The following is a 12,815-nucleotide window of genomic DNA, read 5'->3' on the forward strand; positions in this document are numbered from 1 at the left end:
TTCCTTGTTCAAGTTTGGCCAGTAACACAAATATTGCGAAGATCCATAAAAGGAGTCCTAAGAATGTCTGGAGATTCATCAAATGCTATTACCCAAACCGCATCATCTCGCCCACTGACACTCCCTCCCTCCCTCCCTCCCTCCCTCCCTCCCTCCCTCCCTCCCTCCCTCCCTCCCTCCCTCCCTCCCTCCCTCCCTCCCTCCCTCCCTCCCTCCCTCCCTCCCTCCCTCCCTCCCTCCCTCCCTCCCTCCCTCCCTCCCTCCCTCCCTCCCTCCCTCCCTCCCTCCCTCCCAGCAGCAGCTGACGGTGCACCTCCAGAGGCACTCCGAGGTGCTGCTGGAGGTGGAGCGCTCCTGCCGCACCTCCAGGAAGCTGGAGGGGCTGTGCCGGGACTTTGAGCAGCAGAAGGTGTGCTACCTGCCGCTCAACATCTTCCTGCTGCGCCCTCTGCATCGCCTGCTGCATTACAAACTCATCCTGGAGCGCCTCTGCAAACACTACCCCCCCACGCACGAGGACTTCAGGGACTCCAGAGGTAGGGTGTGTGTGTGTGTGTGTGTGTGTGTGTGTGTGTGTGTGTGTGTGTGTGTGTGTGGGAGGAGAGGTTGTGCTAGTGATATTGTCTGTCCTCCTGCCAAATCTGCAGCCTAACCTTTGACACCTCCTCCCCCCGCCCGCCCTCTTGCCCTGCAGCTGCGCTGGCAGATGTGTCCGAGATGGTTGTCCAGCTTCACGGCACCATGATCAAGATGGAGAACTTCCAGAAGCTTCTGGAGCTGAAGAAGGACCTGACCGGCATCGACAACCTGGCAGTCCCTGGCAGGGTGAGGAACCTCACTTTAATGGATCTACTTTCTAAAATCTTTCAAAACAGTTCTGAAACCTACAAAGCTCTTAAGTAGGAGTCGATGGAGGAACTATATCTTGATTAGTAACATAACGTGTATATATATATGTGTGTGTGTTACAGGAGTTCATTCGACTGGGCTGCCTCAGCAAGCTCTCAGGAAAAGGCCTGCAGCAAAGAATGTTCTTCCTGGTAAAGCTTCACTTCCTCCGTCCTTAACCTGTGTCGTCGGTTTGTTTGTCATAGTACACCTGCCTCAGGGCAGTTCATGTTCCTGCATTGGCCTGCATCAGTATGTGTCAAAAGGACCTTCACGTTTTGTACAGCACTTTGGTCGGCATTGGCTGTTTTAAAATGTGCTCTATAAATAAAATGACTTGACTTGACTTCAGGCTTCACTTTAAAGAAATTCAAATATTTTGGGGGGGCTACAGAGAGGGGCTCATTTGAGACTGCTTGCTTGTGGTTGTCACAAACATTCGGAACTACAAAATGAAATGAATTGAACTACAAAATGAAGATGATGGGTTTGTGTCAGGTGGTCAATATGCTATGGGCCACCAGCGCGTGTTCCCCATCGCAGACTTGTATTGGGGCTCTTCTAACGTGGCTGACCATAGTTGGGCTGGACTGTGGAATGCCCATCCCCCTCCACCCCCATTCGAGTGTTGGAGATCAACATTCTGACAGTCCAGATAACAACACTGTGTCCTTTCCTTCCTTCCCGCCTGGCTGCAGTTCAGCGACTGTCTGGTGTACACCAGCCGAGGGATGACGCCAGCCAACCAGTTCAAAGTGCACGGCCAGCTGCCCCTGTATGACATGACAGTAAGCGGCGTGCCTCGAATCGAATGCACCCTAAAGTCTGTTTGGAAGGCAGATGCAGCATTCTGACACATTGTTTCTTCCCCCCTCCTCCTTAGATCAGAGAGAGCGAGGCTGAGTGGGGCGTCCCTCACTCCTTCACCCTCTTCGGCCAGCGGCAGTCCGTGGTAGTAGCGGCCAGGTGAGACACACACACGCACACACACACCGTTCCTGATCTTCCGACCAGGACGCAGCATGGACCCCCCCCCTTCATTGTCTAAGTGAAGATCACATTCATTATGAATGGTGCGCGACTGCTCATAAGAATAACCGGATGAAATATTGATCGGGGTGAACCTGGCTCATTAAACATGGAGGAGTCCCCAACCCGTTACGCCGCTCTCTATTGAAAGCCTTGCCGTGGATGTGCCTGTTAGCAATGAACATGTGTCATTTACCTGAACAATCCATCGTGTGACATCCAGGCCTCCCCCCCCCCCCCCAGAACCTCTCCCCCTCAGTGTGTGTATCGGTGAAACTCACTCCTCAGGTATGTAACAGGCCACCCGCGTCAACAAATTGCTAGCTTTTCGTTGGCGTAGTTGGTCGTGGTGGCGCTTGGGAAGTCAGAGGTGGTAAGTTCGAACCCAGTGCGGGACGATTTGCCCGATACCTTTGACGGAGCGTGCAAGACCACGTCTGTTCCAAGCACACAGCCATCCCTCTGTCCATACCGCCTCATAGCAGTGACACCATGAATGACGAATGGCGCTCCCTGCTCTCCTCCAGCTCGTCGTCGGAGATGGAGAAGTGGGTGGAGGACATCAGGATGGCCATCGACCTGGCGGAGCAGAGCAGCGGGCCCTCCACAGACCTCCTGTCCAGCAGCCTCACAGACAGCAGTGAGTCCCCCCTCCCCTCCCCAGACCCCTACCACACTGTGTAGCTTCAGTAATACATACACGCATAGACCCCGACACCAACATTGCAACTGCTAAAGCCATACAAACACGACATGCTCCCAGTAGAGCTGTGGGAGTGAACACCGGGTTCTAGTGGGTCGTCCAGGCCACTCCATAAAACCATTACACCCCACCCCCCCAGCCTTTCCCACAGGGAGAGCCGGTAACATGATCCGCGATGGGCGTCACCCCTGCTTTTCTCCTTCTTTTCACTCCTGTCCACCTTTTCTCCTTCATCTCCGTGGTTGACGTGCCTGACAAGAGACCCTGGACCCTGGTCTATTATCGAGGCCGTTGTTGGGTCTCCGGGGGCCCCCGCACTCGTTTCTCACGCATTGTTTTACAGACCCGTCACTGCCTGCAATAGGACCCCTCTGACATCCTCTTTGATTGGGTCCTGCCTGCTGTCCCTCCCCTGAGGGCTCCTCTGCAGGCTGGCGTGCTCTCTCCTGTCCCTCCAGAGAGAGAGCTGCTGTCTGGGTTCAATCGTACCTTAGAAAGAGCCCAGACAGTATAGAGGTGGATGAATTGAACTTTGATCATTCTGAATCCCGTTTTATTTTTTATTTTTTTACACAAAGCAGAGGTCAAAGCACTGTGCTTCATATTGTACTTGGGGAGCAATGACTCAGCAACAATTGGAATACTGATTGTGATTGACGTGCCCACCAGAGGGAGGGGCCAAGGACTTCCCTGGACCAGCGTCTGGTTCTCTTTAACGCCCTTTTTCTCTCCGCGGTCACGTTTTCCCAGAATCCCCAGAGGAGGGCGGCTTGGAGCAGGAGTCGGAGGAGGAGCTGAGCGCCTCGAGGACGTCTCTGGAGAGACAGGCTCCTCACCGTGGCAACACCACCGTGCACGTGTGCTGGCACAGGAACACCAGTGTGTCCATGGTGGACTTTAGTGTGGCCGTGGAGGTACCTGCCACTGTGTGTGTGTGTGTGTTTGTGTCTGTTTGTGTTTTCACCACATGTGTTTTAACCGTTTTAACCACTTCATCCATGTGACGGTTTCTTTTTCTCACTGGCAGTGGTGTCCTCTGGTGTCACCCACCACCGTAGACATCTAGCTGCTTGTGCTGACTGCTATGAGGGGTTGGATATCCCTCTGTCTTCTCTCCCACACAGGACTGACTGTCTGACCTGTGTTCCTTCTCGCCGCATCCTCGTTCTCTCTCTCCTGCCTGTGTTTTACATGTCCGTCCTGTTGTAGCTGTGTAGTGGTGGCTTTGTCTTTCCAGATGTGTAACCTGTCCGGTCCCAGCTACCGCCTCGGTCTCAGTGTCTGTCAGCCTGATCAACAACCTTTGTTTTCACTTCTCCATTTATCACCGTCTCTCTTCTTCTCTTCCTTTATCCACTTCCTCTTTCTTCCTCCATCTCCCACCCTCCCCGTCTGTGTCCGTGTCTCTTCGTCCTGCTGTGGGTAGGGGACCCTAGTCCAGGCAGTGAGTCTAAAGTGCACTTCGCTAAGCCAGGCAGGATACAGGGGCCTGTGGCTCTCTCACTGGTCTGCTGGTACCGAGCTCACAGCCTCTCCTTTACTGACACCTGCAGGATTAGAGAGGTACTGCAACAGGGCTTAAAGCGTAGTCAAACTCGTTACACTAAGTTAAGTAGAAGGTAAAGCACTTGATGTAATGTACTATACTGTTATTGGGATGATTTTATTCTGCATGTTTTGTCATTTAAACATTGTTTAAATGTTTGGTTTTGTCGTTTCAGTAACTTGCATGAATGGGCATGCTGATACATGTTTAATATTACGGTTTTGTCGTTTTGCCTTTCATTCTGAAGAGAGGAGAGGCTTCCACTGTAGAGATGCTGTTGGACTAGATTTTCAAGCCCCAAGTGTTGCCAACGTTGTCCTGCCTTGCCCTCTCTCTCTCTTCCCTCTCAGAACCAGCTGTCAGGAAACCTGTTGAGGAAGTTTAAGAATAGCAACGGCTGGCAGAAGCTCTGGGTGGTGTTCACCAACTTCAGCCTGTTTTTCTACAAGTCACACCAGGTGAGCTCCATCTTAATAGGTCTTTGTGTTTAATCAGGTGAAAAGCTAACGTTTCAGTGCACAAGATACCAGTGCCCAATTAGAAGTGTCAGCATTTCACAACAGAAAACCTAACAGAAACCGACCCCCCCCCCCTCCCACCCTCTACCGGGTTCCAGGATGACTACCCGCTGGCCAGCCTCCCTCTGCTGGGCTACTCAGTCACTGTGCCCTCAGAATCAGAGAACATCCACAAGGACTACGTCTTCAAGCTCCACTTCAAGTCCCACGTGTACTACTTCAGATCAGAGAGCGAGTACACCTTTGAGAGGTGAGGACCTCGGCTAAACATGCTGACATCACAAGTGAAAAATCATTGCAAATTCATTCTAAAAAATATTTTATTCAACTCCCCCCCCCCCCCAGGTGGATGGAGGTGATCCGCAGTGCCACCTGTTCATCCAGCCGTGCTGTCCCACACAGCAGAAAGGACCCTCACCCCTACTGAGCTGCAGTCCCCTCCACACGCCTCCCCTTACACCTTTCCAAGGTCTGCGGCCCCAGCTCACATGATTTCCCGATGACTTCATCGTTTCACCCCTAGTGTCTGAATAGAAAAAAGCTTTGCAGTGGCGGACAGTCATTGATTCATTACTATCAGTAAGCAGCGAAGTTCAACTGCACATGCTGGAATGGTTTGTTTTAAACTTTTTGTTCTTTGCTTATGAGGGAGCTAAAGTTTCTTGATAAAGTATGTTTGTCTGTATATAACCTATGCTTTGTAATGAATGTGTCATTTCTATCCGTAAAAATACATCAGACTGCTTTTAAGCAATTATGACTTTCTTTTGTATGACATAATTTTGTACACTTTTCAACAGACTGTGAAACAATCAATACTCTGTTTGATATGTTAGATTTGTTTGTGTTTCATTTCTATTTTGTAGGTCAGTGTTTAAAATAAAAAAATCTAACACTAACACTTTATTTTAAAGGGACATTGTTAGCTTTGAGGTTGAACTATTTGAGTGCCAAACAAATATTACTTTAAATTTTTTCTGAGTAAAAGTATGTTAACTTATGTGTTTGTCTTTTTTCCTTTTCTGGCAAACTTGAGATTTTAGTCCTGAAATTAACATAATAGAATGCGAACTGCTACATGGAGATGATTACCAATATAGTTAGTAGATATTTCACTAAATCTAGACAATAATTTTACTGATGTCTGGAAGGCCAGTTAAGTGATCGGAATTCCATTATGTGACAAGTATAGGGATACAACAAACTCACTGAACATAAAGCAATAAACAATTATTTCACGGTTGTGTTTATTTGAGTGTACATGTTGGGTTTGAGGTTCCACTGTGGATTATTTCTACTTACATTCTACTGGACTCTTACCAAGCCTTTTTCAGTAATGAAATTGAATGTTGAATATGAAAGAATAGTCAGCAAACCCAGAGATTGTCAACACTTGCCAACATACAATTAGTACAAAGACTGAAGTACTATTGTTGAATCTAAATAACAAAGCGAAGACTTCACTTTGATACAGCCTTCTAACTGCACAAGTCACATGGTCCCTGTGATTGCGTTTCAAGGAAAGGAATGCCCCCCCCCCAGTCGTCACAAAAATGTGGGTCCTGAGGTTAGAACAGTTCAGAAACACTGGTACACAGTTTCTAAATAGGTTATAAAAAGACACAAAGTTAAGAAATGTTTCCCTAGAGTGTATCTGTAAATGAATGGTCAGCAGTTTTTCAATTGGTAAACCTTGTCTAGTGAAGGTGACAAGGTTTCTTGTCTCTTAATTTTTCAGCCCCACCCTACGTTTCTTAGCCTGGTTTTCCATCATTCTTCTCCCGGTGCTCCCGATGGCCAGTCCGCTACTGCGGAGCTGTGCCATGGTGGTGGATTTTGAAGTCATATGATTTTAAATTCTCATGCTGTCAGGGGTGCTGCAGCACCCCTAGTTCCCGTGGCCATGCATTTGACCAACATTTCTACTGCACTACATTAGTACTACATACATAACATTTGCTGTAAAAATGTGCATAAACTGAGCACATGCCTATAGTTATGACACTTTGTTATCTGGCCTCCCTGTCCACATAGACAAGTCCATGATCCCCATAGGCATCAAAGCTCTCATAGTGGGGCAGTTTGGGCCAGTCTGGTTGGTAGGTGGTAGTGCTGTAGACAAATGCCTCGATGGTGCTTCCTCCAGAAAGGGACTTCTCTCCCTGTCCGACCCACTCGTCCACCTCAAGCTTTACTGGGGTCCTCTGGTACATGGTTGGGCAGCTCTCAAACCTGTCCAGAAACTCAAGCATTTGAGGGTCAACATTGTAGACCTCTCCTTTCACCCGCTGGCCCTCTCCGGGAATATTGAGGAGGAATGGGATGTTATGTTCTCCAGCGATCACCAGAGGGTACCTCTCCAAGGTGTGAGCATTTGCTACAAATTCTGCTGCCCCGTTAGACTTGTCCAGCATTCTGAAGTAGTTGGGTTGACCCTTCTTCAACGTACCGTACACAAAAATGGGTGTCATCTGGACTGAGGATAGGGAGGTCTGCAAACATAACAGCCCGAGGCTGGTTTATATACTACAACTGGTTCATGTGAGACAACAGAGTGCAGCCTTAAAGCGTAATATACATTGCACGCAGCTTGCTTATCAATTCATAAAGTCCACATTTCACTTTCAACCCTATAACGCTAAATGAATTGCCTAAATCCTGTAACCTAGGCTCAACGCCGGCTGGCGTCTAAACCAGAACCAGAGAGAAATTGATCGAACTCTGGTCATGACTAGTCAAATCTAGAGTTTAACAATCCTTTTAAATTAAATATATAAAGATAACACATGTTTTTGTCAGTTCAGTCTCGTTAGCTACTTACCAATAACACATTCAACTGAGCGACGACACGCAGTACAGTACCTACGCTCATTTCAGTCTAAAGGTTTCTACAGGACGAATAAAAACATACTCTCGCGAGGTCTGCGCAAAGAACATTAGGTGCGTTCGACATGGACTGTAGCTGCATGAAACGACCGGCGAGAGTAGCCGCTTGCAGTCGGGGTCGGGGAGGAGTTGAAAACGGCTCTGTGAAGTCGGACATTCCAGCTTCTCGTGGTTTGCTGCGTTGACGTCATTCGTTGGCGATCAAGCGCTGTTTGCTTACTTTACTTCATTTATAATTAAACTTAGTCTTTCGGTTAGTGAAGAGGCTAAAGAGACTAAAACCCTGTCTTGAACATTTTTTTTATTTAATTAAACAGTTTGGTCCGGATTTGAGCATTGGCAAAATTTATTTGCATTGGCACCTATTGATTTGACCCAGAGGGGACACTCTAGTGGCCACGATTTGTACATGCAGTTAATGTAAAATGTACACTGCTGCTAAATACATTCAACCTATTTCTTTCAGTTTGGCCGACAACTACATCAGTTCAGTCAAAAAAATACGCCTTTCTTATAAGGACCATCAATCACTTCCTGTAAAGCCATAACCGTCATAGGATGGCACCCATAGGCAAAACAGGAAAATTAACTGATATTTTTATTGCACCATCTGGTGATATTATAACTCAGGGAGGGCCAGAGCGATGGGGTGAGGTGGTGTGCCAGGCTCTAGCTCAGTGGCAGAGACAGGAGGCAGATGTCCAGAGGCTTTGGGGCTAAAGTGCTGTGGTTATGTGGAGGGGCAATATTACTATGCAGCAGCCATACAAAAATACTCTGTTTGGGTTAAGTAAGGTTCAGCAGAGTTGCTCATTACACTTATAGTAGCTCACACATACATACCAAAGTAAGTCTGGTCTGTTTAGTTATAACCCTTTACTGCATGCACATGCAGAAACCCATGGTTCACATCTGCCATGTCTTCTGGTAAGTAGTTTACATAACTAACTGTTATGAACTGTCCAACTTCCAGTCAGTCCATATTTAGTATGATGTTAAACCATGTTCAGTCTCACTGGCTGTCTGCCTCCCGTCCCTTTTTGTAGCAGCACAGGTAGCCAACACCACTATTAGAGCCATCAGACACCCCCTTCTGATGGCTCTAGTAGTGCTTGAAAGTCTGATGATGAATCCTCACATAGACATTTAATGGATTCAATTCAGTCATCTAGGAAGCTAAAACACTCCCGCACTGAAGAAAACAGCAAGCACGCACACACACACACACACGCGCGCGCGGCCTGCCAGCATGTGTTATGCTAATTGATTTTATTAATGAAGTGAAGTACACTTGAGGAGACAGAAACAGATTGATGCTTATCAGCACAGAGCTGGTTTGCTGTGTTCTGATCTGACACTGAGGAGATGAGATGCAAGATTACAGCCGGCCTGCGGTTTCACATGTTACACTGAGGCAGCTGCCATCTGCCAGTGGATGCTTGAGGTTTATCGTGCGCGACAAGGTCCACATTTCAGATACTGTGTTTTGTAAAAAGAAATAGTGTTATAATGCACATTCTTTGAGTCGGTTTGCACATGTATGAAATGCTGTGTCAAGCTCCTTCATTTATTGATTTGAACAGAGTACTCGGCTCGTAAACATCAGTTTAGACAATGTTGATTTGCATAAAAATGTTATGACTAATTGTCAGTGTGTCTAGGGGAAACATTGTGTGCTTGAATGTGAAATTGGAAGTTGACAGTCAATGGACTGCACATGCACTCTATATCAACATCCACTTTGAATTGTTTTCAGAGTTTAGAACAAGACTACATTCCAAAGGATGAATAGAACTATTCTTCCTCAAAAACGCACAACAAAAAGCTGACAGATATGCAATTTATTTTTTTCTATCTGCAGGGAGTTTTAGTTTGATTTCCTCCTCATGCTGATTTTCTATGAATATCTAATCTTGACAGTGTTGAGGCAATCATTGCATGATGTTTAGAGACCAACACTTCTTCTGTTATGCCAGTAGGGGTCCCTGTAACTGCATGTAACTGCCTTTGAAAGTGCTTTTCAAAGGATGCTCACTCCTCCAATAGATAGGAGAGAGAGAAAGAGATGAAGCAACATAGAATACCCCTTAGACAGAGAGATCGCAGGCACTGAGAAGAGAAGGGAGAAAAAAAGTGATAACAATCGAGCTGGCTGGAATATGGAGCAATTATGATTTCAAATGCAAGCCTGCATATTCCTGGGGGTCCGTAACTGAAAACGTGATCCTTTCTATGCTGCTGTTTAGAACATGCACTCCTTAAGTTACATCCACAACAACATCATTACCAACAACAGCAGCCTCATCAACGGTAATCATGTTCCTATTGCTTTCATATTACAGCCCAAATTAAATTTGAATTGAAAACCAAGAAAGAGACATTTCAGTGCAGGGGGGGAAGATGCAACCCACCCACCCGCCCCCACCCACCCTCATCCACCTCACCAGGCCCCTCCCCCACTCCTGACTGCACCAGAAGACACAGAAAAAGTAACTGGGATCAATAAATGACATGGTACAATACACACTAAGATACAGCTGTAAGGTCCGACAGAGGACAGCTGAGTTCCTTGCCTGTGTTAGATTTGTAGTAGCGAGGCCAGTCCACACTGAATCGTCAGGGCTCCAGTCTAAGAGAGCAGTGAGGTAGCAGGCAGGGGCTGCTCTGCTGAAAGAAGAAGTTGAAGCAGCAGGAATAACCTCACATGCACTCTGACCGTAAAACCCATGTGAGCCTGGGGCTGACAGCACTGGGATCTGGGCAGACATCACCATCTAGACCGCTACACCATGCTACACCATGCTACTAGCTGGTAGGTTAGACAGACAGAGAATCCCCCCGGACTGAAGTCTTCATCTAGGATGTCTTGTTACCTCGATTACTGCCGATGTGAATTATTTTTGCCTGCAACATCCAGTATGCTACTCTTGACAGTGAATGTTGATGATGTTGTTCTATAAAAACTCATGAGTTGGCAAAATATTATTGAAGATGAAGTAAGCAATGGAAAAATCTTCCCCATGTAAAATTGCGGCATGTCAAGGATTTAGATGAACAAAATGTTGATATCTGACTGTTCTTTTGTCGGCCAAAGTCTTCACCACCTTTTCTCTCCCTCCTTCCTCTGTCTCCATTTGTATCAGTGAAGATTAGAACTCCAATGGAAGTGGATTAGCAGGACTGAAATGGCAAGCCAAGGGGTTTGGAGTGAAGCCCCCCCTGCCCCCCCTCCTCCTCCCCCTCCTCTCCGCAGCCTGCCTTGTGTTGTCCCTGCCAAGGTCTGAAATGTGATCACAACAGGATGTGGATTGGGGTAAAACTCAGAGCTTCTTCCTCAGCATCATTCTCCTGGGACCAGTGCCAATTAGCCTTGCATCTCAATGTGACTGACTTTCATCTCACTTCTCCAATACCCTGCCCGTCCCCCTTTTGCTCTAGGAGGAAGACAAGCTTTTGGAGCCACATGTTGCAGTTCATGAGGTCAGTTCCGAAAAATGTGAGATGATTGTAAAACAAATGCAGTGTCACAAGAGCAAGAGCCCAGCAGCCCTGCTAGCTGCAGTCTTCCCAGAGGTGCCCAGACACAAGCACATGAAAGCAGTCAGGGAGGACCGAGCAGCTGAGAGCCTGCGAGGTATTTATTATTCATGCAGAAAATCACAAAAGTTGGAGAACAGAGGGGTCAGCCCTGCAGTAACTGACTCCATTAGGTTTCAGGATGTCACCACAGATAGGAGAGAAGAAAAACACACGCCTGTTTTCTGCTCGAGTGCCCCTCATGCCTTAGCTGGCTCTCAGAGTCTGTTACGCTCACCCGCACGCAATACCTCTTTCACCGGAAACTGTTAGTGGATGTTGATACCCACACAAAATGAACACAATGCACTGTGACACTATTTCCCAGACTAATGTAACAACTCGATTTGAAACATTGTTACACAATGCCAATTTTTGCTTTAAATACATATAAGAATCTTTATTTTGGCACCTTTTTAAATGAACCATTTAATGAAAACGTCCTAAAAAAGAGTCCTTCTGGGGTCTCTTTTTGGAGAGACGGTCAAATGTATCATGATTGCCCATGCCTTCTCTGGCTTGTATAAAGGTGAGGAGGAGGATTTGAGGGTATAGCCATCTGGGTTCACTCTCCCTGTCAGTTCAAGTGGGAGTTATTCCTTATAGTAATTGCCTTTTTTTGTCAAAGTCAGGAACTTGCAGAGCAGTCTAAATACTTGACCACTGCGCTGCACATTTGCAAAATGATGAAATTCACAGAAATGTGCCACCCCACACACGAAACTCCCTCACATGCTTGGGTATCATTAACCCATTGTTTCCTTTGCAAACCCATTCAATTTTCAAATGACAAAAAAAACCCTGCTGGTTGGTAAGCAGAGAAAAATGTGTGACACCAGTCCAATAAAGAAAGGTAATTCTAAATCACAGTGTCCTGAGCAATATGAGAGCATTGACATGATTAGATACATCAGAACACTTTTATTAGCTTATGTAGGTTTTGGGGAAGTTTGATGGGAAATAACTCCAGCTTTGGCATATAAAGTTAGGAAGCAGAGGTCCTCAACATATGGAGATTGATCTGTGAGACAGAACCACACAATTCATTGTGCAACATCATCGCAATTGCTACAGTACATTTCCATTGGGATGACAAAAATCACAACATATAAAACACATTTTTAAACATTTCCTGTAGCATACATTCCCTACTAAAACAAAACATAGTACTTTCCCTCTTTTTCCAAGAAGATCCATGCCAAACCTTCAGTTTCAACCTCGTCCTCCTCGACATCATCCAGAGTGCTCGGTGTACTGCTAACTCTACAGTCCTCCCCTACCTACAGTACAGTCATACAGTAGCTACAGCAGAGCAAGGCTGGCCCATGTTTGTGAAGACCACTCCGATTTCAACATGCTCTCACAGTGGAAATAAGTCTCATCAATGGGTCGTATTTACAGTCATCATTAACTTTCAAGTCTCCTTTTGAACCAGATCAACGTACTGAAAGTTACTGTAATACTGACCCATTGGGACAGACATATCGGATGGTCACTTTTAAACAACATGGTGAAGGTATGTGTGCAAGAGTATAAAGGATCTTTTTTCTGCCAAATATGGTAAAGTGAAGCCTAATTACGTAGCTGGAGAGCTCATTACAGATGAATACAGGGAACGATGTGGAAATGCCATTTAGAATTACCATGGTAGCTGCCTGAAATAGACTCA

General features: G+C 46.5%; 2 protein-coding genes across 5 annotated transcripts in view; one reads left to right on the forward strand and one right to left on the reverse strand.

Moving 5' to 3' along the window:
• farp1 (FERM, RhoGEF (ARHGEF) and pleckstrin domain protein 1 (chondrocyte-derived)) overlaps window positions 1–5,934 on the forward strand; it is a 42,844-nt gene extending 36,910 nt beyond the window's left edge. For all 4 annotated transcript variants that reach the window (XM_084667965.1, XM_084667966.1, XM_084667967.1 and 1 more), the window contains exons 18-27: window positions 299–536; window positions 695–825; window positions 972–1,040; window positions 1,587–1,676; window positions 1,772–1,854; window positions 2,445–2,557; window positions 3,371–3,534; window positions 4,517–4,624; window positions 4,783–4,934; window positions 5,030–5,934. In XM_084667965.1, coding sequence (XP_084524091.1) covers window positions 299–536; window positions 695–825; window positions 972–1,040; window positions 1,587–1,676; window positions 1,772–1,854; window positions 2,445–2,557; window positions 3,371–3,534; window positions 4,517–4,624; window positions 4,783–4,934; window positions 5,030–5,111 — 1,230 coding nt within the window. In that variant the 3' untranslated portion in view covers window positions 5,112–5,934. The remainder of the gene's footprint in view (window positions 1–298; window positions 537–694; window positions 826–971; window positions 1,041–1,586; window positions 1,677–1,771; window positions 1,855–2,444; window positions 2,558–3,370; window positions 3,535–4,516; window positions 4,625–4,782; window positions 4,935–5,029) is intronic.
• On the reverse strand, window positions 5,915–7,686 carry LOC146260960 (gamma-glutamylaminecyclotransferase-like). The gene is made up of 2 exons (XM_084667970.1): window positions 7,506–7,686; window positions 5,915–7,176 (listed from the first exon to the last, which is right to left on the reverse strand). Exons 1-2 carry the CDS (start codon window positions 7,554–7,556, stop codon window positions 6,694–6,696), a joined length of 534 nt encoding a protein of 177 aa, XP_084524096.1. The 5' UTR covers window positions 7,557–7,686; the 3' UTR covers window positions 5,915–6,693.
• Between the last annotated feature and the right edge of the window lie 5,129 nt (window positions 7,687–12,815).

The sequence above is a fragment of the Hypomesus nipponensis genome, chromosome 12, assembly GCF_054491055.1.
Source record: "Hypomesus nipponensis isolate SF chromosome 12, ASM5449105v1, whole genome shotgun sequence".
Classification (NCBI taxonomy): Eukaryota; Metazoa; Chordata; class Actinopteri; order Osmeriformes; family Osmeridae; genus Hypomesus; species Hypomesus nipponensis.

Coding starts and splice junctions, on each gene's coding strand:
- LOC146260960 (XM_084667970.1), bottom strand. CDS start 7,556: ATGAGCGTAGGTACTGTACTGCGTGTCGTCGCTCAGTTGAATGTGTTA. Junction 7,177..7,505: donor CTCAGTTGAATGTGTTATTG/GTAAGTAGCTAA, acceptor TTATGTTTGCAG/ACCTCCCTATCCTCAGTCCA.